This window comes from Aotus nancymaae, unplaced genomic scaffold (assembly GCF_030222135.1).
Source record: "Aotus nancymaae isolate 86718 unplaced genomic scaffold, 86718_ANA_hifiasm-v0.15.2.pri h1tg000010l, whole genome shotgun sequence".
Lineage (NCBI taxonomy): Eukaryota > Metazoa > Chordata > Mammalia > Primates > Aotidae > Aotus > Aotus nancymaae.
The window spans coordinates 37,991,417-38,018,930 of NW_026988421.1; the positions used below are offsets into that span (position 1 = coordinate 37,991,417).

General features: G+C 40.1%; 1 protein-coding gene and 1 long non-coding RNA gene across 5 annotated transcripts in view; one reads left to right on the forward strand and one right to left on the reverse strand.

Annotated features, from left to right (window-relative positions):
• The window catches only part of IDE (insulin degrading enzyme), a 119,627-nt gene that overhangs the window by 64,919 nt on the left and 27,194 nt on the right, over positions 1-27,514 (forward strand). For 2 of the 3 annotated variants that reach the window (XM_012454779.3, XM_064374117.1), the window contains 7 exons: positions 306-397; positions 1,454-1,534; positions 3,096-3,199; positions 17,737-17,839; positions 20,836-20,958; positions 23,134-23,216; positions 27,149-27,293. In XM_012454779.3, the coding sequence (XP_012310202.1) occupies positions 306-397; positions 1,454-1,534; positions 3,096-3,199; positions 17,737-17,839; positions 20,836-20,958; positions 23,134-23,216; positions 27,149-27,293 (731 nt within the window). The remainder of the gene's footprint in view (positions 1-305; positions 398-1,453; positions 1,535-3,095; positions 3,200-17,736; positions 17,840-20,835; positions 20,959-23,133; positions 23,217-27,148; positions 27,294-27,514) is intronic. The other variant, XM_012454780.3, reaches the window with a different exon arrangement.
• The window catches only part of LOC135273999 (uncharacterized), a 53,975-nt gene continuing 47,134 nt past the window's right edge, over positions 20,674-27,514 (reverse strand). For both annotated transcript variants that reach the window (XR_010341777.1, XR_010341776.1), the window contains one exon: positions 20,674-23,305. This is a non-coding gene — a long non-coding RNA (uncharacterized LOC135273999). The remainder of the gene's footprint in view (positions 23,306-27,514) is intronic.

Sequence of the window (27,514 nt, forward strand, 5' to 3'; positions counted from 1 at the left end):
TATGTAAGTTGGCCTTTGTTTCATGGATGATTCTTCTCCCCCTTAACTGATCATTATGTTGCACTTGTTAAACGTGTACTTGGCTTTTTATTTGCTTATTTACTATCCCAACACCCTTTCTGTCACATATCCCTGAGCCCAGAGGGCCATGTGTGTGGGACACCTAAAACCAGTCTCAGGGAGGTGAGGACTCCATTTTCTAAGAGGGACCACCTTCCACTTACCTGACTTTACCTTAGGAGTGAGCTCACTGCTTTGAAGGATTCAAGGACTGAATGGTTTTTAAGTGTGCCCCTTTTTTCCAGTACATGTTGAAGATATAATTTTGCACATGTTTCAATACATTCAGAAGTTACGTGCAGAAGGACCTCAAGAATGGGTTTTCCAAGAGTGCAAGGTACTTTTGTTTCACCAAAATTTTTCTTAAGGAATCTATTTTTCAAGAACAAATACATGTGAATTAATTTAAATTTAAGGCCCAGTTAAACTTTTAAAGTTTTTTTCCTAATTGAACTCTAAAATTTTGCAATGTATAATAGTATTAGTTAAGGCTTAGTTATACTAGTCTAATTTGCTATTTGGGGCACAACTAAGGGGTAAGGCATCATGTAGCTCTTTTTAGGATGGAAAAAGGAAGAAATAAAATTGCTTTTCCATCCCTCAGAAGAAAACCAGCAGTTTCTTGAGCTGGAATCTGTCAGGGATTATGCTACTCCCTGCCTGAAGCTGCATGAGCTCTGTCATTTTCAGATCTTTAAATCTGTAGCAAACTCTCTAAGAAGTAATGAATTGCTTTATGTATGATTGTGTTATTAAAAGTGATTTTATTATGTATGTATGGGAAGAGCCTGGCTTTTTTTTTCTTTTGCATAAAACAAATGATGTTTGTCTTTCAAATTTTTAAAAGCCTTTTTAAAAAGGGTTTTTAAAAACATGTACTTTATATTTAAAGCCTATCAAGATTCTCAAACGTATTTTAGGATGAGAAACATCTTCTTTAACTAGATAAAAGTTTAAAGGTATAATCTCTCTGCTTCTGAAAATTATGATAATAACTCCTACTCTGTGTGCTGTTCTCTGAATGAGTCACCAAAATCATCTATGGTGGAATTGTTGAATCTCACAAGGTTCTTTCACACAGTTTTTCTAAATTCTTTGGCTATCAGTTTCGACAACTTAAGCTATAGAATCATATCCTGTATTCCTTATTTTCACCAAAAATTGTTAACGTATTTTGCTTTTGGTTTTAAGCCTAGGTTGATGGATTAAATTTTATACACATTAAGAAATTTTTAAAATATTCTATACATTTCTAAATCAAGCATAGCCATTTTTTCAGAAAGTCTGATAAAAGTTAAATATGGAGTAGAAAGTTTATAGTGCAAGTCAAACACTTAAAAAAAGTTTCTAAGTAAGGGTGGACATAACTAATTGGATTAACTTTCTGTTTTAGGACTTGAATGCTGTTGCTTTTAGGTTTAAAGACAAAGAGAGGCCACGGGGCTATACATCTAAGATTGCAGGAATATTGCATGTAAGTTTGTTGTCATTTTACTGTATGCATTGGTGTATAGAGTATTTCAGCAACCTTGCATATATTATTTTCAATAATAAGTTATTGAAATTGAAGCTGAAGTATAAAACTTTAAACTTTGTAGCAACAGGGCAAATCTAGAAGTCAAGATATGTTTAAATTCTTAATTTTCATCATCCTGAAATTTATTTTCCATAATATTTTTATTAAGTAGGCATTTTGCTTATTGGCTTTAAATATATTTCAGTTCTACAGCATGTCAAGTGCTACTATGTGAAAGCTATCAGTCACTTTTTAAAATTTCCATTGCTACCATCCTAGTCTCAGCTATCATTATTTCTTGCTTGGGCTACTATGATAATAGTCTTTGACCTGGGACCCCTGTTTTCCTCTTGGTCCCCACTGTAGTTTATTTTTCCAGCTTTGGTGATCTTTTGAAAACTAAAATCTTAATGTTTCACTCCTCTGTTTAAATTCCTTCAGTGGTTTCCCAACAGAATTGGCATAAAATGCAAAATTTTCCTTGGCTTACAAAGTGATGTGGCCCCAACCTATCTGGCCATCTTCCATACCACTGTCCAACCCACCTCTCCCATTTGCATTCCACTCCACCTGTACTGGCTCTCTAATTTTCAAGCATTAAGTTTATTCCTCCCTCTTAAGTTCTTTCCATTGCTATTTTCTCTACATGAAACACTCTTCTATCTGATCTTTGTCTGACTAGGTTCTTATCATTTGAGTCTCCACTCAGATTTCTTCTGCTCAGAGACCTTCTCTGACTTCCCAATCTAAAATAATGCCCCTGCCCTTTTTTTTTTTTTTATTGTTTTCGTAGCACCTGTCACTAAAATTACAATATTTGTTTATTGTCTGCCTCCCTCCCAATTAGAATGTCTGTGTACTTCTTGGAGGACAAAGGATTTAATGTGTCTTACCTATGTTTTATCCATAGTGCATGGAACAGTGCCTGGCACAGAGTAGATGTTCATTAACTATTTATTGAATGAATGAATCAGTCAGTGTGTCTCAGTATATTGGAAGTTGCTCTTACCAAGAAGCATCTTCTGCATTATTTTTCTACACTGGCCAAAAATATAAGCAGTTTTTTTCCGCAACAGCTTTCTAAATGTTTGTCTAATTTCTTTCATAGAAATTTAAGAGGAAATTCTGTTCATAAAAATTTATGTACTTTGTATTAAAAATCCTGTAGGTGTCAACATTTCACTATCAAATTTTCTTCATTAACAACTATTCAGTTTTTAACCAGAAATAGTCATGGTTTTCCCTGAAAGAAATGTGATTTTGCTCTATATAATGTAAGTATGTTTGGGATTAACAGTATATTTGGCAGAATCATCAAACAATATGAAACTGCTTAACAATGTGGTAGGAAAGAAAAAACGATTTAGGGCGACAGAAAATTTTTCCAGTGGAGTACAATTTAATTGAAGGGAGAAAGAGTGTACAGTAATGAATTCAATGTGTTACATATCTGCTTTAATCAATTAAACTCTTTAGTAGCCTTGTATATTTTATTTATTTATATTTTCCTTTTTAAAAGTATTATCCCCTAGAAGAGGTGCTAACAGCGGAATATTTACTGGAGGAATTTAGACCTGACTTAATAGAGATGGTTCTCGATAAACTCAGACCAGAAAATGTCCGGTGAGTCACCATACAGATTTTATTATTATACACTAAAATTTCAATAATAACTAGAATCAGAAAAATTTGAAATTGTGAATAAAATGCTTTTAAACATTTTATCAAGCATGATTACAAAAGTAGAGAATAGTATAATGAAGCAACACCAAGCCTCAACCATTAATACATGGCCAGTTTTTTAATCTATATCCATCCCTCTTCAGTCATCCTCCTTCCACCCTGGATTATTTTCAGGCAATATCTCTAAAAGATGAGGACGTTTTTAAAAACAAATATAAGGCTGGGCATGGTGGCTCATACCTGTAATCCCAGCACTTTGGGAGGCCGAGTTGGGCGGAACCCTTGAGGTTGGGAGTTTGAGACCAGCCTGACAAAGGAGAAACCCCATCTCTACAAAAAATACAAGATTAGCTGGGTGTGGTGGCACATGTCTGTAATCCCTCCCAGCTACTCAGGAGGCTGAGGCAGGAGAATCACTTGAACCCGGGAGGTGGAGTAGGTTGTGGTGAACCGAGATCACACCATTGCACTCCAGCCTGGGCAACCAAGTGCAAAACTCTGTCTCAAAACACAAACGAACAAATATATATAATTTTATTATCATAAATAAAATAGAATAATAAACTGTCTTAACCTGGCTTTATTCTAACTCAAACCCCCAAAGTATCAGCCCACCTATCTACCTCATATAAGCAAGTGAAAGCACCCTTTTTTGCTTAAGCCACAGTAAAGATTACAATCTCAGAATCCTCCTGATTGACCAGTGGTCAACCAGGAAATCAGAAGTTCAAATTCTTACAGTAGCAGAGGTATTCTTGCTAGAGGAAAATAGTCACTAAAGTGCTTATGAGCCACGACATGATAGTCCTCCCTTAAAACTGAATTTCATCTATGTTTTATAAAGTCAAATGATAGAACGAATATAATTGAATGACGCATTTTACATTTTTAATTTTTTTCCTCTGCTAGGGAAGTATTTTTGAAATTCTGGCAATTTGGTGATTGAGAAAATATGCTTTTTGGAACAGTTGTTTTATGAATAAAATCAACAATGTGATAGAACTTTTTGAAGAAAAAATCTTTTTGGGTTGGGCTCAGTGGCTCACACTTGTAATCCTGGAACTTTGAGAGGCTGAGGTGGGCTCATCACCTGAGGTCAGGAGTTCGAGACCAGCCTGACGAACATGGAGAAACCCCATCTCTACTAAAAATACAAAATTAACCGGGTGTGGTGGCGCATGCCTGTAATCCCAGCTACTCGGGAGGCTGAGGCAGGAGAATCACTTGAACTCGGGAGGAGGAGGTTGCAGTGAGCTGAGATTGTGCCATTGCACTTCCAGCCTGGGCAACAAGAACAAAACTCTTGTCTCAAAAAAAAAAATCTTTTTGACAGAACTATCCTATCAGAGTCTTTTCCTAGTTACCATTGTTTGAACTTTTTCAGACATATTATCAAAGATTCATTAGCTATAATTGCATATATATGACTTTGACTATACTGTTTGAGAACAATAATTAATGTCTTCTAATGTTCAGTGGGCTTGGCCTAGCTATTGTCACTTCTAGGTGGTTGATGATTGTCTTCTAGGAAATACTGTTAGCCAGATTTTACCTGATCTCATGCTAGGATTCAGTTAAATATTCTGTTTTTTGGGAAGCCAAGGCAGGAGGATCACTTGAGCCTAGGAGTTCAAGACCAGCCTGAGCAACATAGTGAGATCCCATCTCTATTTTTAAAAGTTTAAGTAATTTTTTATGTTATGATAGAGTGTTTGGGTGAGCACAGATAATTATCTAGCTTCAGAAACAATTTTTTACAGAGATAGCATCTCACTGTGTTACCCAGGATTATCTCAAACTCCTGGCCTCAAATAATCCAGCTCAGCCTCCCAAAGTGCTGGGATTACAGCCATGAGCCACTGTGCTCAGCCTAAAATTTCTTCTTTCCTTTTTTCTCTTTTTTTAAAAATTATTATTATTTTTTGATGAGCCTAGAATTTTAAAATTGGAATAAGACACCATGGTTTTGAGGTTTAAAAAATATATTAAGGGTCAAAATTTAGAAGTCTTTTTCAAGGAAAATAACATGAAATTACGTAGAAATTAAATATCTGGTTTGATGTACCCAGTCATAACAGGTTACAGTGTTTCCTACTCAATTTCTTACCAATATTTTAAGCCTCCAATTGTTGCCTAATCTTTAATTACTCAAGAATTATGATACAGAAAATCATGTTGAAAAATTAGAGGAAGTTACTGAAAGCTGTGAATTCATTAGAGATTGGTGAGTTGATCATTCTGCCTTTAACAGCAAATGCTGTTTTTCAACTCTAGATAATTTAACTACTGAGGAATTGAAAAATGAAGAAATCTTTCCTTTTCCATTCAGTGAACAACAGAGAAAATTGTAAATTAAATATTTGTATAACCTAATATTTTAAGTTATTTATGCCTAGTCTATTGGGGGATGGGGAGATACAGTTCATATAATATAAATGGTTTAAATTGATATATGCACCAATAACATGGTAGCATATGTAGAAAATCCTAAGGAATCTTCTTTCCCATGCAAAAATCTGGAACTAATAAGTGAATTCAGCACAGTCACAGGTGGCAAGGTCAATATACAAAAATTAAGTGCATTTCTATATATGGCAACAGAAAAATAGAAAATTAGAAGAAATATTGGCAGTGGCAACAAAAACATAACATTACTAGGAATGAGTTTAACCAAAGATAAGCAAGACCGCCACATAAAAAACTAAGAACAGTAGAAGAGAGCAAACAGTAGCCAAGAAAAATGAAAGAAGACCTAAATAAATGGAGAAGCATAGTATATTCATAAATTAGGAGACTTGATATTATTAATATGTTAGTTCTCTCCAATCTGATTCATAGACTCAATGTAATCATAACCAAAATCCTGGTAGGCTTTTTTTCTTTTTCTTCTTTTTCTTTATTTATTTAGAGACAGGGTCTTGCATTGTCACCCAGGCTGGCGTGTAGTGGTGGGATCATAGCTCACTGCAGCCTTGACCTCTTGGGCTTAAGCAATCCTCCTGCCTCAGCTTCCTGAGTATCTGGGACTACAGATGCAAGTCACTATGCCTGTTTAATTTTTTTTTTTTTTTTTTTTTTTTGAGATGGAGTTTTAGTCTTGTCACCCAGGCTGGAGTGCAATGGCGGGATCTCAGCTTACAGCAACCTCCACCTCCCAGGTTCAAGTGGTTCTCCTGCCTCAGCCTCTTGAGTAGCTGGGATTACGGGCACCTGCCACTATGCCTAACTAAGTTTTGTATTTTTAGTAGAGACGGGGTTTCAACATGTTGACCAGGCTGGTCTTGCCTGACCTCAGGTGGTCCGCCCACCTCAACCTCCCAAAGTGCTGGGACTACAGGTGTGAACCAGCATACCCGGCCTTTTTTTTTTTTCTGAGAAGGAGTCTTGCTCTGTTGCCCAGGCTGGAATGTAATGGTACAATCTCAGCTCACTGTACCCTCTGCCGCCCGCCTTCTGAGTAGCTGGGATTACAAGTGCGTACCACCAAGGCTAACTTCTGTATTTTTAGTAGAGATGAGGTATACCATGTTAGTCAGGCTGGTCTCAAACTCCTGACCTTGTGATCCACCTGCCTTCCAAAGTGCTGGGATTATAGGTGTTAGCCACCATGCCCAGCAGCCCCCCACTTTTTTTTTAAAGACAGAGTCTTGCTCTGTTGCCCAGACTGGAGTGCACTAGTGTGATCTTGGCTCACTGCAGCTTCCTCCTCCTGGGTTCAAGCAATTCTCATACCTCAGCCTCCCAAGTGGCTGGGATTACAGGGATGTGCCATCAATGCCCAGCTGATTTTTTTGTTTTTTGTAGAGATAGAGTCTCGTTATGTTGCCCAGATTAGTCTCAAACTCCTGAGCTCAAATGATCCTCCCACCTCAGCCTCCCAGAGTGCTGGGATTACAGGCATGTGCCACTACATCTTGCCATTTTGTTTCCTTTTATTTTTTTCTGAGACAGGGTCTCACTCTGTCGCCCAGGTTGGAGTGCAGTGGTGCAATCTGATCTCACTGCAACCTCTGTCTCCTGGGTGCAAGCGATTCTCTTGCCTCAGCCTCCCGAGTAGCTGGGATTACAGGTCCATGCTACCACATAGATATGGGGTTTCGCCATGTTGGCCAGACTTTTTCCTTTTTTTAGAAATTGGTAAACTGATTCCAAAATTTGTATAGACATAAAAAGGACCTAGATAAGTCAGAACACTCCTGAAAAACAAATCACCAAATGCAGGAGGAATTAAACCACTGGATTTGAGGACATTAGTATAAAGCTTCAGTAATTAAGACATGGTAGTATTGATATCATATAGTTAGACAAATCATTGGAACAGAACAGAGAGTCCAGAAATAGTTCCACATATACATGGTCAGTTGATTTTTTTTTTTGTGGTTAAACAACTTCTCTTTTCCCTCTCCCCTCTGATAGTCACCATTCTAACTTCTGTTTCTATGAGTTTAACTACTTTCAATACCTAATTTAAGTGGAATCATACAACATATCTTTCTGTGCCTGTTTTATTTCACTAACTATGTCTTCAAGGTTCATCCATGTTGTAGCATATAACAGGATTCCCTTTCTTTTTAAGGCTGAATAATGTTCCATTGTATATATGTACCGTATTTTCTTTATGCATTTATCTATCAATCAGTTGATTTTTTTTTTGACAAGAGCATCCACATAATTGAGAATGGGAAATCTTTTCAACAAATGGTGCTCTTCTACCAGCTGCATATCTATATGAAAAATAATGAAACTTGACCTTTACCTCACACCATTTATCCAATTTGAGGTAGATAGATCATAGACCTAAATATAAACACTAAATCTATAAAAGTTCCAGAAAAAATAGAAAAATGTCTTCAAAACCTGGAGATAAGCAAAGATTTCTTGGATAGTACATAAGAGCAGTAACCACTAACGAAAACATACTGGCCATGTGCAGTGGCTGATGCCTGTAATGCCAACAATTTGGGAGGCAAAGAGGGAGGATTGCTTGAGCTCAGGAGTTCGAGACCAGCCTGGGTAACATGGTGAAACCCCATCTCTAAAAAAAAATACACAAATTATCAGGGTATGGTGGTGCATACCTGTAGTCCCAGCTACTCAGGAGGCTGAGGCGGGAGGATTGCTTGACCCCAGGAGGTGGAGGTTGCGATGAGCTGTGATCATGTCACTGCATTCCAGCCTGGGCAACAGAGTGAGACCCTGTCTTAAAGAAAAAGGCCAGGCACAGTGACTGACCCCTGTAATCCTAGCACTTTGGGAGGCCAAAGTGGGTGGATCACTTGAGGTCAGTAGTTTGAGATCAGCCTGGTCAACATGGTGAAACCCCGTCTCTACTGTAATCTCAGCTACTTGGGAGTCTGAAGCAGGAGAATCAGTGAAACCTGGGGGTGGAGGTTGCAGTGAGCTGAGATCATGCCACTTTACTCCAGCCTGGGCAGAAGAACAAAACTCCATCTCAAAAAAAAAAAAAAATGAGAGAGAGAAAGAAAACACACTGATAAAATGGACTTCATCAAGATTAAAAACTGCTCATTAAGTGATATATGCTTTTACTTACGTAGTTAAAATACATGGAAGAAGAATACCCAGAACACACACTAATTTTTACTTTACTTGGCACACTAATTTTAATTTGCTTGCCTTATTTAGGTAAGAGAAACAGTTTAAATATTTGTATTTTCCTTAGTGTAGCTATATATTCTGGTAGGAAAAAATCAGCCTAAATCTGGTTGAATTTTATTGTATACCTTCTACAAATAAAACCTCTTATCAACATGAGAAAGAGCTATAGATTTACTAATAGAGGCCAGGCATAGTGACTCATGCCTGTAATCCCAGCACTTGGGGAGATTGAGGTGGAAAGATCATGAGGTCAGGAGTTCAAGACCAGCCTGGCCAACATACTGAAACCCCGTCTGTACTAAAAATACAAAAATTAGCTGGGCATGGTGGCGGGCGCCTGTAGTCTCAGCTGCTCGGGAGGCTGAGGCAGGAGAATCGCTTGAACCCAGGGAGGTGGAGGTTGCAGTGAGCCAAGATCATGCCATTACATTCCAGCCTGGGCAATAGAGTGAGACTCTGTCTCAAAAAAAACAAACAAAAAAAAGATTTACTAATAGAACTCACTAGACTATCTATTTCCCAGGTTCAAGCAATTCTCGTGCCTCAGCCTCCCGAGTAGCTGGGATTACATGCACCTGCCACGATGCCTGACTAATTTTTATTTTTTGTTTGCTTTGAGACAGAGTTTTTGGTCTTGTTGCCCAGGCTGGAGTGCAGTGGCACAATCTAGGCTCACCGCAATCTCCGCCTCTTGGGCTTACAGGCGTGAGCCACTGCTCCTGGCCTGTATTATTATTATTATTACTTTTTTCTAGTAGAGACAAGAGTTCACCATGTTGGCCAGGCTGGTCTCAAACTCCTGACCTCAAGTGATCACCTGCCTCAGCCTCCCTGAGTGCTAGGATTATAGATGTGAGCTACTGTGCCCGGTCTCAGAGACAATCTTTAAAATTCCTTATAGTGACTAGTTTTGTGTGGTTTTGTCACCTACTAGTCATGAGATCTTGGATAGATTACTTTTTTCTTCAATGTTTATTGAATAACTAATGTGAAACCTCAGAGTTCATAGTCTTGTAAGAAGGACTTGTGAAAAGTTAACTTTTTTTTTTTTTTTTTTGAGACAGAGTCTCACTCTGTTGCCAGGTGCCAGGCTGGAGTGCAGTGGTGCCTGGGTTCAAGCGATTCTCCTGCCTCAGCCTCCTGAGTAGCTGGGACTACAGGCGCACGCCACCACGCCCAGCTAATTTTTGTATTTTTAGTAGAGACGGGGTTTCACTATGTTAGCCAGGATGGTCTTGATCTCTTGACCTCGTGATCCACCCGCCTCAGCCTCCCAAAGTGCTGGGATTACAGGCGTGAGCCACTGTGCCCGGCCATGAAAAGTTAACTTTATAAAATGTCATTAATACTGGCTCTCATTTAATTTCCTTGAGCCCTGCTCATGTGCAAAATGGGAATAGTGCTTTATCTATATGATGTAAAATGATTTAGCAAAGTCGAAAAATGTTGTACAAACGCAAGCTAATGCTATATTAAGGTTATGCCATACAATAAAGATGTGCTTTTTTTTGTAAGGAAAACCATGATTTAAATTATAATTCTTGCTGTTCTAGAGCCAGTAATTGACCCAGCAACACTTTGTAGGAGTGCATTTGCTAGAGCATATGTTTTACTTTTGAAATTGCATATTTCTAAATTTGATATCTTCGGCAATTAGAGTTAAATACCTCTTTTTACTCTCACATTTAAAGAAAAAGCACTTTTCCTCTACAGGATTGGTCTCTGTGACTGTTACAATTGTAACTGCAGTAGGTCAGTGATGCATAGTGCAAAACAGCCTGGGATAGTATTGCCAGCTGCCAGGCCAGACTAGGGTGGCTCAAGGGTAAGATTACCTTCTTTAATATCCAGTGAGACAAGTTTAACATTCCATCAGATAGGGAAATAAACAGGAAACTCTTAAGAATGGAAGGAACCAACTGGGCACAGTGGCTCATGCCTGTAATCTCAGCACTTTGGGAGGCTGAGGCAGGTAGATCACGAGGTCAGGAGTTCGAGACCAGCCTGGCCAACATGGTGAAACCCCATCTCTACTAAAAATACAAAATTAGCCAGGTGTGGTGGCACGTGCCCATAGTCCCAGCTACTCGGGAAGCTGAGGCAAGAGAATCACTTGAACCTGGAGGCAGAGGTTGCAGTGAGCTGAGATCAAGCCACTGCACTTCAGCCTGCATGACAGAGCGAGACTCCGCTTCAAAAAAAAAAAAAAAAAAATGAAAGGAACCTTAGATAGAGGTCATTTAATCCAACTCCTGTTAGGTATACACTTGGCCCTCCATATCTGCGGAGGATTGGTTCCAAGATATCATGGATATCAAAATCTGACATGCTCCAGTCCCTTATATAAAATGGTGTAGCATGGTACCATGTATCTGTTCTGCATCCCAGCTAAGTAGTTGCCAGCTTCAGTGTAAATTCTTCCAAGGATGGAGAACTCATTAAATATCAAGGTAGCCAGTTTCATTTTTGCCAGTCCTAATTGTTAGAAAATTGTTTTGAGTGTTGAGACTTGATTACCTGTTCAAAGGTGTTTACCTATTATTATTCCATGATCATTGTCACCCACCTCCCCCGATGTTACCATTTGGTGCCTATTTTACCATATTAAATCTACAAAGACAGCTGTAGTCTTTGTCACATGCATTCCTTTGTTCATAAATAATTCCATTCATTTGGAAGAAGTTATTCTTGACTAATTCATGAAGGTACTAGCGATAACAGTCTTCCTGTCTAAATGTTTGACAGTCTGACAGTTAACTGTAGAATTTTGTCAGGGAATCGGTGCCTAATCCACGGGCTTATGGTGTTCAGGCTCCACTACTTTTTTCTTTTTGAAAGTTATAGCATTTGCCCGTCTCCATCTTCAGTCTTCTGCCTCATCTCGTGTTCTCCAGCATTTCTAAAAGATGACAGACAATACTTCTATTAGGATTTGGTAGTTGCCTAAGCATTAAAAATTGTGACTCATCTGTGTTTGAACATGTGATTTCTTTTCTTTTCTCTTTTTTTTTGAGACAGAGTCTTGCTATGTCGCCCAGGCTGGAGTGCAGTGGTGCAATCTTGGCTCACTGCAGCCTCTGCCTCCTGGGTTCAAGGGATTCTCCTTCCTCAGCCTCTCGAGTATCTGGCATTACAGGTACCCATCACCACGCCCAGCTAATTTTTGTATTTTTAGTAGAGATGGGGTTTCACCATATTGGCCAGGCTGGTCTTGAACTCCTGACCTCAAAGTGGTTCACCCAACCTCGCCTGAGATTACAGGTGTGAGCCACTGCACCTGGCCGGAGATGTGATGTCATACTTAGCTCACTCACCGATCTTCAACTTCTTTTTTCTGTGTATAGTTTAAAGACCCATGTTTCTTTCAAAGACAAGGTAAATAAGAGAGGAGTAGTCCTGCCATCTGTTAACATGAGATTAACTGATTACATTTTGCGATAGGTCATGTGTCCTATTAAATTATGAGTTTCTTCTAGATAGGAACTATATTTTGTTTTTCCCAGAATTTGACCTGGTAAGAACTCAATAAAAGTTGATTGAATTTTCTAAACTTTAAGCCTAATCTTTCTTGATTTTTTTTCTTACTTAAAGAAACACTTGCCTGGTGCAGTGGCACATGCCTATAGTCCCAGCTACTCGGGAGTCTGAGTTGGGAGGATGGCTTGAGCCCAGGAGTTCTAGGCTGTAATGTGCTATGTCGATCGGGTGTCCACACTAAGTTTGGCATCAATATGGTGACCTCCCAGGAGTGGGGGGCCACCAGGTTGCCTAAGGAGGGGTGAACCGGCCCAGGTTAGAGCAGGTCAACACTCCCATGCTGATCAGTAGTGGGATTGCTCTTGTGAATAGCCACTGCACTCCAGCCTGGGCAACATAGAGACACCCCATCTCTAAAAAAAAAAATGGCCAGGCAAGGTGGCTTACACCTGTAATCCCAGCACTTTGGGAGGCCAAGGTAGGTGGATCAGTTGGGGTCAGGAGTTTGAGACCAGCCTGGCCAATGTTATGAAACCGAGTCTCTACTAAAAATACAAAAAATACTGGGTGTGGTGGTGCTCACCTGTAGTCTCAGCTACTGAGGAGGCTGAGGCAGGAGAATCACTTGAACCCAGGAGGCGGAGGCTGCAGTGAGCCAAGATTGTGCCACAGCGCTCCAGCCTGGGCAACAGAATGAGACTGTGTCTAAAAAAAAAAAACACCCAAAAGTCTGGGAGTGGTGGCTCACGCCTGTAATCCCAGCACTTTGAGAGGCCAAGGCAGGCAGATCACAAAGTCATGAGTTTGAGACCAGACTGGCCAACATGGTGAAACCCGTATCTACTAAAAATACAAAAATTAGCCGGGCATGGTGGCGTGCACCTGTAATCCCAGCTACTCGGGAAACTGAGGTAGGAGAATCGCTTGAACCCAGGAGGCAGAGGTTGCAGTGAGCCGAGATCAAGCCACTGCACTCCAGCCTGAGCGACAGAGCAAGACTCTGTCTCAAAAAAGAAAAATTAAAAATTAATGAAACTGAAGTTTAGAGAGGCTAAATGGCTTTTGCCTAACTTAGAGCTGAGATTTTAGTAAGATTTCAAAGAAAGTGATTCAGAGTATCTGCCAGAATCCAAGTTTCTTATTGCCAGGTCTGTGCCCTTTCCACTATTTCTGTTTGAGTACATCACAAATACCTATGAAGCCTCTTCTCATTCTTTGGATGTCTTTTCCCTATTCTGTGTCAGTTATCATTTGTAAAAATCTCAGGAGAATTTATTCCTTGGGAACCATATTGCCTTTTAATGTCTGTAGTCAGGAGACCTTTTGTTTCCAGATGGGTTCCATCCAGCTACGTTCCTTCCACTGCTCTCGCCTGGCCTGTTCTCTCATTTCTAAGGATCACATCATTACTATATTCGCAGCCTTTTCCCCACCCTCTAGCCACATTAAAAAGAAAAAATTGGGCTGGGCATGATGGTTCATGCCTGTAATCCCAGCACTGTGGGAGGCCAAGGCAGGAGGATTGTTTGAGCCCAGGAGTTTGAGACCAGCCTGGACAACATGGTGAGACTTTGTCTCTACCAAAAAAAAAAAAAAAAATTAGCTGAGTATGGTGGTATGTGCCTGTAGTCCCAGCTATTTGAGAGGCTGAGGCAGGAGGATCACTTGAGCCCAGGAGTTCAAGGCTGCAGTAAGCTATGATCACACCACTATACTGCCTAATAGCAGAGTGAGATCTTGTCTTTAAAAAACAAAACAAAACAAAACAAAACAAAACAAAAACACTATTTTTTAGTATAATTAGATTTTCAGCGGATGGTCTAAAATGCTACATTTGTGTTAGTTTTTCTGAACTGTGCGGTTGTGTATACCATAGGTATGTGTACTTACTTAAATTATTGTGACTTTTGCTCATAATTCAAGTGCTCTTCCCTGTACTTTCACACTCTGTTCATAGATATCTATATGGGTGTGATGTGTGTATACTGTGTCTCTACTGTTACTTTCTTCCCTATCTTTATTACCTAATACATAACCTTTCATTGTGTATTTCAATCTTGAATTCCTTAATGATATACTAACTCTTGGTCTGCAAAGATAACTCATTTTGTTAGTCTGATATTTGATCTGTGCCTAGTCTGAGAAACTGTGCTTGTCTATTTCCTTATAATAACATTTTAAATGTTACCCATACACTTCACTTTGGTATACAGCTATCCAAATCCCTAAGGACTGTACTTGACAAGTCTGCTTTTTCTCTTTTTTTAACCTGAGTATTACTGCACAGCCTTCAGTCTCTGCTTTCTGTATCAGATAGTCATCCTCCAGAGCATCTGGCTTGGCAGCTTCCTTACTCTCTCTCTCAGAACTGAGTTTAAGGTTTTCTCGTTTCAGAACACAAGTCCACTCCACTCCAGCCTGGGTGTCAGAGTGAGACCGTGTCTCTAAAAAAAAACAAAAAAGAGAAAGAAATCAAACGTTTCATGGAAGAGTAGATGAGAATACCATCTACCAGATTCTTCTACATATATTTATTTTTCAGAAGTCTCCTTGAGAATCAATTCATTCATTCTTTGAGACAACAACAAAAGTGAAAACCTGAGTTCCTTGTCCTGAGTCTTCATAGGCTCTATCATGTATTGAACGTCCTTAAGAGACACCATACACCCTTCATGTAGCTATATGATTTTTGTAAACTCTATACACATACACCTCAAAAGGGATTCTTGAACTACCAACATGTATCACTTCCTTCTGGGTGTAATAATAGAACTCTTTAATCTGCCAAACCCTATGATTCCCCTGTATATTTCTGCAGAACATATTTCTTATTTAGCATGTTTTCTAGAACTGGTAGTGGTTCTAGAAATGGAAAATAGGCCAGATCAGGGACACCTACAGCTGGTGTAGTGGCAAATAGGCCAGATCAGGGACACCTACAGCTGGAAGCCTAGTCAGTCATACTGACAGACAGGTAAGTCAACTTGCTTTAGGATATCTACTCCAAAGCAGATAACAAGACTAAGTCCAATCATCCAGGTAGGGTATTTCGTCTAGAATGAATAAAACATAGATGGTAGTTCAGACTCCTGGATGTTGAAGTTGGGTAGGTCCAACAAGGGGCAGATATTTAGAACAGAGATTGGGATTCTGAAAATGGATGAGTATCATCAGAGGGGAGTTTTGATTGCAAGTACTAGGCTTTTAGCTGTGAGGCCAACATTCAGAGGCTAGAACCAAACCTCTGGGAGTATAGGTCAGAACAAGCAGGAACAGATATGGACCTAGTTATTTGAATTGGGAATTGGGACTTAGAGAAGTAGAACCAATAGCAGGACTGATTTTATGCCAAGTTGCCCAAGCTAATTGGCTAGAATTCCTTGATCCACAAGATTCAAAATAGGATTGGTCCCAGCCTCTGGTTAAGTCCACTGGTTGGGGGTGTAATGATTCCACCTTCAGTGATTAAAAGGCAGTAGACGCAGAATGTCCCTGATACTGCTGCACAGGGATGGCTTAGCATTTCACTGGTTCAGAACTTCTGTTCCTCTAGTCTTGTCATCTTTTGTTCACTTACCTTTTGACATCATTTTACCTCTGCCTTCCCTCTTTGAATATTTTCTTCCATCTGACTTCTCTCCTGGGCTCTTTCTACTGTCCTGTCCAAAAAAGCTTTTAGGCTGGGTGCGGTGGCTCATGCCTATAATCCCAGCACTTTGGGAGGCTGAGGTGGATAGATTACCTGAGGTCAGGAGTTCAAGACCAGCCTGGCCAACATGGGGAAATCCCGTCTCTACAAAAATTAGCTGGGTGTGGTGGCAGGCGCTTATAATCCCTGGTACTTGGGAAGCTGAGGCAGGAGAATTGCTTGAACCCAGGAGGTGGAGGTTACAGTGAGCCGATATGGTGCCACTGCACTCAAGCCTTGGTAACACAGCAAGGCTCTGGCCCCCCCCGCCAAAAAGAGCTTTTAATAAACCAGAAGGTAGACATTTTTTGGTCGCGTCCCTTTCTCCCCTAGCAGCAGGAAGTCCTGTGTATATTTGTAGTACGTATATTTGATGTTAGTCTCTGGCAGGAAAAAAACATAGAACACAAATGTAGCAAATAAAAATAAAAGCTTCCTGAGTGTGTGTGTCATGTTTTTAAAATCTCTGGATGAGCCAGCAGGTTTTCTTAGTCATTCCTGTTAATTCTGCACCTGAAGGGCCGGGCGCGGTGGCTCAAGCCTGTAATCCCAGCACTTTGGGAGGCCGAGGCGGGTGGATCACGAGGTCAAGAGATCGAGACCATCCTGGTCAACATGGTGAAACCCCGTCTCTACTAATACAAAAAATTAGCTGGGCACGGTGGCGCGTGCCTGTAATCCCAGCTACTCAGGAGGCTGAGGCAGGAGAATTGCCTGAACCCAGGAGGCGGAGATTGCGGTGAGCCGAGATCGCGCCATTGCGCTCCAGCCTGGGTATCAAGAGCGAAACTCCGTCTCAAAAAAAAAAAAAAAAAATTCTGCACCTGAGATATTCCTAGGAAGGAGTACTTTTTTTGCCTTTTTTTTTTTTTTTTTTTTTAAGAGATAGGGTTTTGATTTGTCACTCAGGCTGGAGTGCAGTGGCTGCAGCCTCAAATTCCTGGGCTCAAGCAATCCTCCCAGCTCAGCTTCCCAAGTAGCTGGGACCATAGGTGCGTGCCACCCCACCTGGTTAATTATTAAGTTTTTTTTTTTTTTTTGCTTAAACAACAGAAATTTATTTTCTCACAATTTCAGAGATGAGAGAATCCAAAGACAGACATCAGCCAGGTGGGTTTGATCCAATGCCTGTCTCCTTGCCTTGCAGACAGCCACTTTCTCACTGCGTCTTCAAGTGGTCTCTCCTCGTGCAGGCACATCCCTGCTGTCAATTATTAAGTTTTTTTTATAGAGATGGGTCCCGTTATTTTGTCCAGGTTGCTCTTGAACTCCTGGGCTCAAGCAGTCTTCCTGCCTCAACCTCCTAAAGTGCTGGGATTTCAGATGTGAGCCACCACATCCTCAACTTCTTTGCTTTTTTTAAGGACTATTTTTTAACTGACCTTGTTACATTTTTTTCCCCTAGCTACTCATCTTTTTAAATTTTAGTCAGTGGCATACCTAGAGGAATCTCTGCTGTTAGCACTTTTTCACACTAGAAATAATGGACTATAACTAAAGGATAACAGGGACTATGATCAGAAACCTTTATTCATATATTGCTTGTTTGAACTAAAGCCTTATAGGATTTGCTGTGTCTTAAGAGGCCCAGCACATTCTTGGATATTATTTATATTGTCACGAGTCAGGTTCTATAAATTTATATATACAATATAAGTTTACAGGGTTTTTTGTTCATTTTTTCTATCTCTAGGGTTGCAATAGTTTCTAAATCTTTTGAAGGAAAAACTGATCACACAGAAGAGTGGTATGGAACCCAGTACAAACAAGAAGCTATACCAGATGAAGTCATCAAGGTAGGGTTAACACATCTATGAATAAGCCTAATATGTGAGGAATCACAAGAACATAGCTCCCTAGATCCACCAACTAAGGCCCCAGAGTGTGGAAGACTGATGACCTAGTGTTGTCTGTACCATCCTAAGATAAATCAACAAGTAGATAAGGAGCTGGAGTTTAGTCTTTTGCATGAAGACATGGTACTCTAGCCACCTTTTCATGTATCTGTCAAACCACCAGGGTTGTGCCTTATGCCATCAAAGATAACTGAAGTGCAGGATACACAGGCACAGGAACCAGAAAAACAAGAAGAGATGGAAGTAGGGAGCATGAAAGACCAATGCATGGGCTCCAGAGAGCCTTCAATTTTGCTGTGAACACAGGCTGAGAGCAGGCTCTAGGATTCATACCATCTTCCACCTCAGGAGGTGCTATGTTTTATGCCTCACGTTGTATCACTGTTCTTTTTGTCAACATAGGGGAATTAGGATTTTCAGTACAGGTATGTTAAGACAGTATTTTGTCCCATTCATCAGTAGTCAAGATTTTGCTTGTGAATCTTAACTACTTATCGAGTACTTTTTCTTCTTCTCTTTTGGTTCTCATTGGCTATGTGCCTTTGAGATTGGGTCCCTTATTCCTGGGAAAATACCAGAAAACCTTACTCTGACTAGATTCTAGTTAAACTCGAGTAATGGACATTTAAAAAATGTACCTGTATAATGACATACTAAAAAAAGGAATTACTTTAAGAAAGAAAATCATCACTGATACTTCGCAGATCTCTGACATATTCATGATACAGAAGGAGATCATTGAAACTCTCTAGTGTTTGAAAATGTCCATCTCTCTAAACTGTGAGGAAAGCTGATCTTCCATGAATTAGTGCTGGGTCTGAAATAGTCCTAAAATAAGAAAGAACCCCCCGTTCACCAGACTCTGACCATAACAAACCTGCCCTGAATGGGAATTTTTTGTTGTTGTTTGTTTTGTTTTTTGAGATGTAGTCTTTCTCTGTCACCAGGCTGGAATACAGTGGTGCGATCTCAGCTTATTGCAACCTCCGCCTCCCGGATTCAAGCAATTCTCCTGCCTCAGCCTTTTGAGTAGCTGGGATTATAGGCATGTGCCACCACACCCAGCTAATTTTTGTATTTTTAGTAGAGACAGGGTTTCTCCACGTTGGCCTGGATGGTCTCGATCTCTTGACCTTGTGATCTGCCCACCTCGGCTTCCCAAAGTGCTCGGATTACAGGCGTGAGCTATCGTGCCTGGCCTGTAATCCCAGCTACTCAGGAGGCTGAGGCAGGAGAATTGCCTGAACCCAGGAGGTGGAGGTTGCGGTGAGCTGAGATCGCGCCATTGCACTCCAGCCTGGGTAACAAGAGCGAAACTCCGTCTCAAAAAAAAAAAAACAAAAAAAAAACATCTGTTTGGGAGCTTGGTAGTCAAATTACTTACTAAATGTTTTCTAGTCCTTACTCTTCAGCCATTCTGGGAACCAAAGATACCACTTAAGAAATATGGCCAATGTCTCCAGTGCCAAAAGACACAAATGCAGGAGCTGAGATAGAACTGTAAAATCTGGAAGGCTGTGCAACACCAGCTAGAGATCAAATTACTGAATCCAGAAATTCAGAATTGTTGGCAATTGGTTGCTTTTTTTTTTTTTTTTTTTTAAATATAGGTAGGGTCTTGATCTGTTGCCCAGGCTGGTTGCTTTTCTCTTTTTTTAAAAAATGAAAAGCCTTATAAATTAGGTTCAACAATCAATGGCCTGTTATCTGTCCTACTAGCTTTTGGAACTAAGACAGGGAACAGATCCAGCCTGCAGGTTGTGTGAATCCCAACCTAAATCTCAAATTTGTTTTTAACCTTGTGCTTGAACTGCTGGTTCACTTAAAAGTTCACATGGTCATCTCGGAGAGGTGTGGGCCAGGTCTTAAGAAGTACTGAAGGCCATGTGTGGTGGCTCACGCTTGTAATCCTGGCACTTTAGGAGGAGGCCTAAGTGGGTGGATTGTCTGAGATCAGGAGTTTGAGACCAGCCTGAGCAACATGGTGAAACCTGGTCTTTAATAAAATGCAGAAATTATCTGGTTTAAGTGGTGCACACCTGTAATCCCAGCTACCCAGGAGGCTGAGGCACGAGAATTGCTTGAACCTGGGAGGCAGAGGATGCAGTAAGCGGAGATCGTGCTGCCTCACTCCAGCCTGGGCAACTGAAGTGAGGCCAGGGGTGGCGGCTCACACCTGTAATCCTATCACTTTGGGAGGCCTAGGTGGGTGGATCAGTTGAGGCCAGGAGTTCAAGACCAGCCTGGCCAACATGGTGAAACCCCATCTCTACTAAAAATACAAAAATTAATTAGCCTTGTGTGGTGGTGCATGCCTGTAGTCCCAGCTACTTGGGAGGCTGAGGCACGAGAATCACTTGAACTGGGGAGGTAGAGGTTGCAGTGTGTTGAGATCATGTCACTGCATTCCAGCCTGGTGACAGAACAAGACTCTGTCTCAGGAAAAAAAGAGAGAAATATTGAAGTGAAAGATACCCCCTTTAGCCTTGCTTTCAGGCCATAAGTGGCTGTAACTTAGGATAGCTGAAAGTATGGCTCTTAAATAAATGACCTATTGTCTAGCAGTTGTGGGAATATATTCCTGTGCAGATTATTCTCCATTCTTTAAAGAGCTAGAGTAAACATGATCTACATATGGACCAGTCAGCTTTTCTGTGTTCCATAGTCTCAGATTGTTCCTCAGCTGGTCATTTTGGAGATGTGGAGAGGAAAGATAGATATATGAGTGCAAAATCTTTGCTAGTACTAGAAAGAACGACTCAAGTGTCATGAAAACCCATGAATAGATTTGGTAGTAGCGCCTTTATATGATGCAAAACAATGCAGTGTGACATTTGTCCACTTAATATTTGCCCTGATATTGAGCAAATATACTATTTTAAACTCTTAAATCAGACTTTTACTGCATTTTTATGTATGTTTCATTATTCATCCAGAAATGGCAAAATGCTGACCTGAATGGGAAATTTAAACTTCCAACAAAGAATGAATTCATTCCTACGAATTTTGAGATTTTACCATTAGAAAAAGAGGCGACACCATACCCTGCTCTTATTAAGGTAACGTGTTCGAATCAGTGATTTTAGATTTGGGGACAGACCTAATAATACATGGGGGACTAGAGAAATGATTTCTTACATTTGGTACTATGTTGATTTGGGAGGGGGCTCACATCCTAAGAGTTGACAAAGAAGCCACAGAAAGAATAACTACAAGAAATATTAGAAGGTTAAAAATATTAAAGCAAGCAAGCAAAACTACTAAACAATGTAGAATCTAGAGAATCGCTTTCTTTATGGGAGAAAAAAGTAAGTCTGGGCTGTAACCACAAGTCTGTGGAAAGGTCTTTGCCTCTTTTCCTTGTCTGCTGAAGATCCCATAAGGAAGTAGGCTTATGCTGCATCATGGACATTTAAGATAAGAAAGGATCTCTAAAGCCTGAAAGAGAGCGAGTCCAAGGGGAGCTGCTGGATTTCCTGCCCTTAAAAACAATTCATTATGCCATAGTGACTATATTAAGTGAATAGAATGGTAAACGAGTATGAAGGGCTGTTGAGAAGTAGGGTTCCCCTCCCTTTCTCACAATGTCCTTTTCATGCCATTATTTCAGAACTTGAGTAATGTAAAAAATCATATCAAATTACTACAGCACATTCTCCCTTCTATTTTCTTTTTATTTTTCTTTCTTTTTTTTTTTTTGAGATGAAGTCTTGCTCTATCACCCAGGCTGGAGTGCAGTGGCACAATCTCGGCTCACTGTAACCTCCACCTCCTGGGTTTAAGCAATTCTCCGCCTCAGCCTCCTGCGTAGCTGGGATTACAGGCATGTGCCACCACGCCCAGCTAATTTTTGTGTGTGTGTGTGTTTTTTTAGTGGAGATGAGGTTTCACCATCGTGGCCAGGCTGGTCTCAAACTTCTGACCTTGTGATCCTCTCATCTCGGCCTCCCAAAGTGCTGGGATTACAGGCATCAGCCACCGTGCCCAACTCATTATCCTTTCCAAACGTATTTCTTCTCCCTTCTAAACTATTTCTAAACTCATGACTGTAGGCACACATAAACATCTTTCTTTTTTTCTTCTTCAAATGGCCTAACATTTGGAAGAATTTAGATGAGTTCAATGAGATAACAATCAGTGTTTAGGAACATGAAAATTTGTCTTAAGCAACTAGATTATTAATGAGGCAGCCATTTTTTCTTTTTTTTTTTTGAAATGGAGTCTTGCTATTGTTTCCCAGGCTAGAGTGCAATGACGTGATCTTGGTTCATTATTATAACTTCTACCTCCTAGGTTCAAGCAATTCTCCTGCCTCAGTCTCCTGAGTAGCTGGGATTACAGGCACCACCACGCCTGGCTAATTTTTTATATTTTTAGTAGAGACGGGGTTTCTCCATGTTGGCCAGGCCAGTCTCGAACTCCTGACCTCAGGTGAACCACAGAGCCTGGTCTTACACACAGTTTCTGAGGCAGGCCAGGAATCCAGCAGTGGCGTAGTTGGCTAGTTCTGGCTCAGGGTCTCTTATGAGGTTATAGTCAAGCTGTTGGCCGAGGCTTTAGTCCTCTGAAGATTCAGCTGGGGCTGAAGGATTCTCTTCCAAGTTCAGTTATATGGTTGTTGGCTTGCCTTAGTTTTTCACCACATGGGCTTCTCTGTAGAGTTGCTTGACATGGCAGCAGGCTTCCCCAAAAGTGAATGATCCAGCAGGGAAAGTGAGTGATTAAGATGCAAGCCTGATGTCTTTTATAATGCAGTCTCAGAGGTGTACCATCAGTTCTGTCACATTTTGTTAGTAAGACAGACCAACCCTGGTCTAGTGTGGGAGGAGACCACCAAGGGTGTGAATCTCAGCAGGAAAGGATTATTGTGGGCTACTTTGTAGGCTGGCTGCCATACCCTTGCAAGGGACTTCTGCCTCTGTCTGCCTCCCAGTGTCCAGAAAGATGAGGACAGGACAGTTGGTATTGGCTTCTCTTATATGTCTCTTCCTTCACTGTACCCCCATCTCCCTGATATAGGGGAAACAGAAGGCTGATTTCACTCTGCTAGAGGAGTCTGCAGTCTTTTGTCTCCAGCTTTCTACCTGCTGACTCTGAGTATGCTTCAAGGCCATGGGACAGCAGCTCCAGAACAAAACTCTATTGCCTCTGTCCTCCTCCTCTTGAGTGATTTGATTGAACATGTTTGCTGAATGCACCACTATTTCCCTAACCAGATTGTTTCTCCATCACAGGATACAGCCATGAGCAAACTCTGGTTCAAACAAGATGATAAGTTTTTTTTGCCGAAGGCTTGTCTCAACTTTGAATTTTTCAGGTAGGTAAGATGAATCTAGCTAGAAAGCTTCTTATAAAAATCAACAATTACATTTCCAAAAGTTGTCTGTTCTTCTTAAACATCCATGTCTAGAAATAAAAGGAATTAGAGTTATTTCATCTAGAAAAGGAGAGGCTGTAAATAAATAAATAAATAATAAAAAAGAAAAGGAGAGGTTGTTGCTTTTAAGAGGTATTTTAAAAACCGAAGTTGTTAATTCTTTCTTTTTTCCATTAATGAGTATACCCTTTAGCTGAAATGATTTACGTTAGCTATTGTTAGGACGACCTTCTTAGCCTTCAGGGTTTTGGATTCTGAGGAGGCTATAGATTTACCCAGAAGAAGACTCAGTGAAGAAAGAATAAAGAATTTGGGGTGTTTTTGTTGCTTTGGTTTTATATTCCTGGAACTTGTCTAGAAGAGGTAGTAGTTACTAAATGATCCTGAGTCCTGTTCTGTCCTTTGTCAGGAGCCCTTAAGTACTGCTTCCTCTATTTCTGGCTTGATTACTTAAAAATTACTAATAGAGAGAAGAAGTAAAATTTAGGAATAATGCTATTGCAGTAATTTCTCAGTGCATCTTCAATTCATCTGTGTCTTCCTTTACTTATTTGTGTGTTAATCACCCATTTCAGATTTTACTTTGTGAGTTTATAATTTTTATTTCTAAAATTCAGTGGTTTGTAAAATAAGCCTATCATAGTTTATTTATTCAGTAATGTTCTATACGATAATCAGCTTTTTCATTAATGTTTATTCAGTTCACTTGACATGAAATTAAAGGTAGATATGGTTTAAATGCTTTGGAAAAAGGGAAGAGAATCTGATTTTCCATCAACAAGTATATTGAGATTATAGGGATTATAAATATTTTGGTTTTATAGCATGAGATTCACAGATTATCTATAACTGTGCAGAGATTGTTTATTGTTTACACCAAACATGGGCTGTCAGGTTATGGCTTATTGTTGGTAAAGGGCATTACAAAGCTGCTTTTTTGATATTTGAGAGTGATATTTTTTAACATTCTAAGCAGCTTGTCACCACTTTCCCATTTGGCCTCTACGATGATGAATTTCTTTAGAATACCCTTTGAGAGACCATTTTACATTTTTATGTTCTCTGAACTGCCTAGCACATTTCCTAGAATTGAAAATGTCTGCCTTCCACACAAATCCCTCTCTCTGGTCTGTCTTCCTAGAGGTAACCACTATTCTGTTTCTTGTATGTTTTAATTGAAATTTTCATATGTGTGTCTATATCCTTTTCATCTTTTCAGAAGTAAGATTATATTATGTGTAGTTAGCTGTGGTTTTTTAAAACCCTGTGATCCATATTTAAGGGTACAGCATCTGGTTACAAAATAATACATTTTTTTTTTTCTTGTTTGACATGCAGGTCAACAAAATAATACATTTTTTAAATTAACATATGAACCAGAATTTAGGTATCCCAGTTGAATCCTTTTCTCTTTTAAAAGTTAGCTTGGGGTCCTCTCCACTTCACCACCATAGCTGCTGTGGATGCAGCTATTTTTGTTGTTTTTTGTTTGTTTGTTTGTATGTACGTTTGTTTTTAAGAGACAGAATCTTACTCTGTCAACCCAGAGCTGGAGTGCAGTTACTGCAGCCTCAAACTCTTGGGCTCATGTGAACCTCCCACCTCAGCCTCCTGAGTAGCTGGGACTACAGGTGCATGCCACCTCACCACACCGGATGCAGCATTTTAGGACATGCCTTGGAATTGTTTGCTGAGGCTGAGCCATAGTGCTTTGAGCCCCCAAACTTGGCTTTTCTAGCTTTTCACTTCCATCTAAGAAAGGTCCATAGTTGCCTGTGGGGCTGACCTCTGTCATAGCCTCTCTTTTGTTTTGATGATTTTGTTTTTGTGAATTGTGCCTTAAGTTTCTGAGCTGCTGTTTGCTCAAAGAAGGAAATTTGTCATCATGTATCATACTTTAAAAAATTAAATGTATGATGCTCGTTGTGGGATGGCAATATATGGCCTTTTTTTGTGTTCAGGAACACTTCTATACCTAATTCCCTTTTTTCAAAAAAAAAAAAAAAAAAAGGCAGAACATTTATTCAAATTTTCCAGTTGGAGAATATTGGAATAGCTGTCGAACTTTGTCTTTGATTTTAACTCTCTAAGTGACTACACATTTTATCCCTATTTTTGCTTTTTTATCAGCTTTGATAAAATTGTTGGCTTTTGCCTGGGTGCAATAGCTTGCACCTGTAATCCTAACATTTTGGGAGGCCAAGGCAGGAAGATTACTTGAGCCTAGGAGTTAAAGACCAGCCTGGACAACACAGTGAGACCTTGACTGTACGTTAAAAAAACAAAATGTTGGCTTTGTTATCAGTAATTGGTTATATTTACTGTGCTACAGATAGAGTGAAACTTTTAATTTGCTGCCAAACAAGCTAAGCAGGCACCTGCCTCAGGCCTTTAGCACTAGCTGTTTCTTCAGCCTGGGAAGTTCTTCACTCCACCCCTTAGATGTCCCTAGGGCTCACTCCCTTGCTTCCTTCAAGCCTGGGTCCAGATGTCACATTATAAGAGTGGCCTTGACTGGCCATCATATGTAAAGCAGCAGTCTTTCTTTCCTGCTGCCATCACCCCATCATTCCCTATTCACCTTACCCTGCTTAATTTTACCCCATAGCACTGTCACCAACTAACATGTCAGATTTAAATTTTTTATTTGTCCCCTCTAGCTAGATTATCAACTCTGAGATGAGAGACACTGCCTGATTTGTTCACTCTTTATTTTCAGTGCCTAGAGAAGAGCCTGGCACTGTAGTAAGTGTATATGTATTTATTGAATGAGTGAATCTTTTACTTGCTTTTGATAAAGGTAAGCAAGGTTGTATAGTCAAAGGAGGAGGTCATTTAACTTGCATTTGAATCCCAGCTCTGCTGCCACAAACTCAGGAGACCTGAAGAAAATTATGTTTCTTATCTGGGAAATGAAGTTTAGTCGATCACTGTGGTTGTTTAGTTCTTGTACTCTGTAATTCTTTCTTCTTTTTCATTGCTCCTTCTCATCTAAATATTTTTCACACCTGTAATCCTAGCACTTTGGGAGGCCAAGGTGGGCAGATCATGAGGTCAGGAGATCAAGACCATCCTGGCAAACATGGTGAAACCCCTTCTCTACTAAAAATAAAAAAATTAGCTGGGCATGGTGGCACGTGCCTGTAGTCCCAGCTACTCGGGAAGCTGAGGCAGGAGAATCACTTGAACACATGAGGCAGAGGTTGCAGTGAGCCGAGATTGCACCTTTGCACTCTAGCCTGGGCAACACAGTGAGACTCCGTCTCAAAAAAAAAAAAATTCTATTTATTTTTTTCCCCTAGTTTTGGCTGCCATTATATGATAGAAATTATCAATTATTTTACTGACAGTTCTCTAGCTTTACTGTTTTGAGGAAAATTCAGGGATAAGCTAACCTTTTCACAGGTCTCAATTTGTGTAATTTACCACAGACATATTTCCCAGTCTTTCACTCCTGTCCACCACTACTCCAAGGGTGTGACTTGATTGGAGAGAGATGGAGGACATGCAAATGCTGTATGTTTTCTGTTGGCCATGCTTCTCCCACTAGCCTAAGCCTAGGCATGCGTTTTGGCCCATTCCCACTCCTCGCATACGCTGCATTTCTTACTTGTCAGTTCTGCCACACCATCTGGGGTAGGCAGTTTCTCTCCTTATTCATTACCACCAGCACACACACACACACCATATTTCAGGCTTCTTTTTCAGACACGTTGTTTTTTTTCCTCATAAGAAGAAAGAGCCTCAAGAATTCAACCATATCCTCAGGAAATCATATTAACTGGTGTTCATTATCTTGATCCATCTCAAAAGGCCATATCACATTGAGAAGTAATAAAATCAGCTATTTTATTGTCAACATTTTCTTCCAGCCCATTTGCTTATGTGGACCCCTTGCACTGTAACATGGCCTATTTGTACCTTGAGCTCCTCAAAGACTCACTCAACGAGTATGCATATGCAGCAGAGCTAGCAGGCTTGAGCTATGATCTCCAAAATACCATCTATGGGATGTATGTAAGTACCCACGCCTTAGAGCCTTCCACTCATCAACATTTTTTATATTGATTTGATGGAAGCATTTTTTGATTCAGGTTATGAGTTTAATTTCTTTTTTTTTAAATCTTTATAGCTAATCATATTTTATTTAATTTTTAAGTTAGCTCTTATTCTAAGTATTTAACTACATACCATTCATATTGTGCAAATTTTCCTTGATCTTTTTTTTTTAACATCTT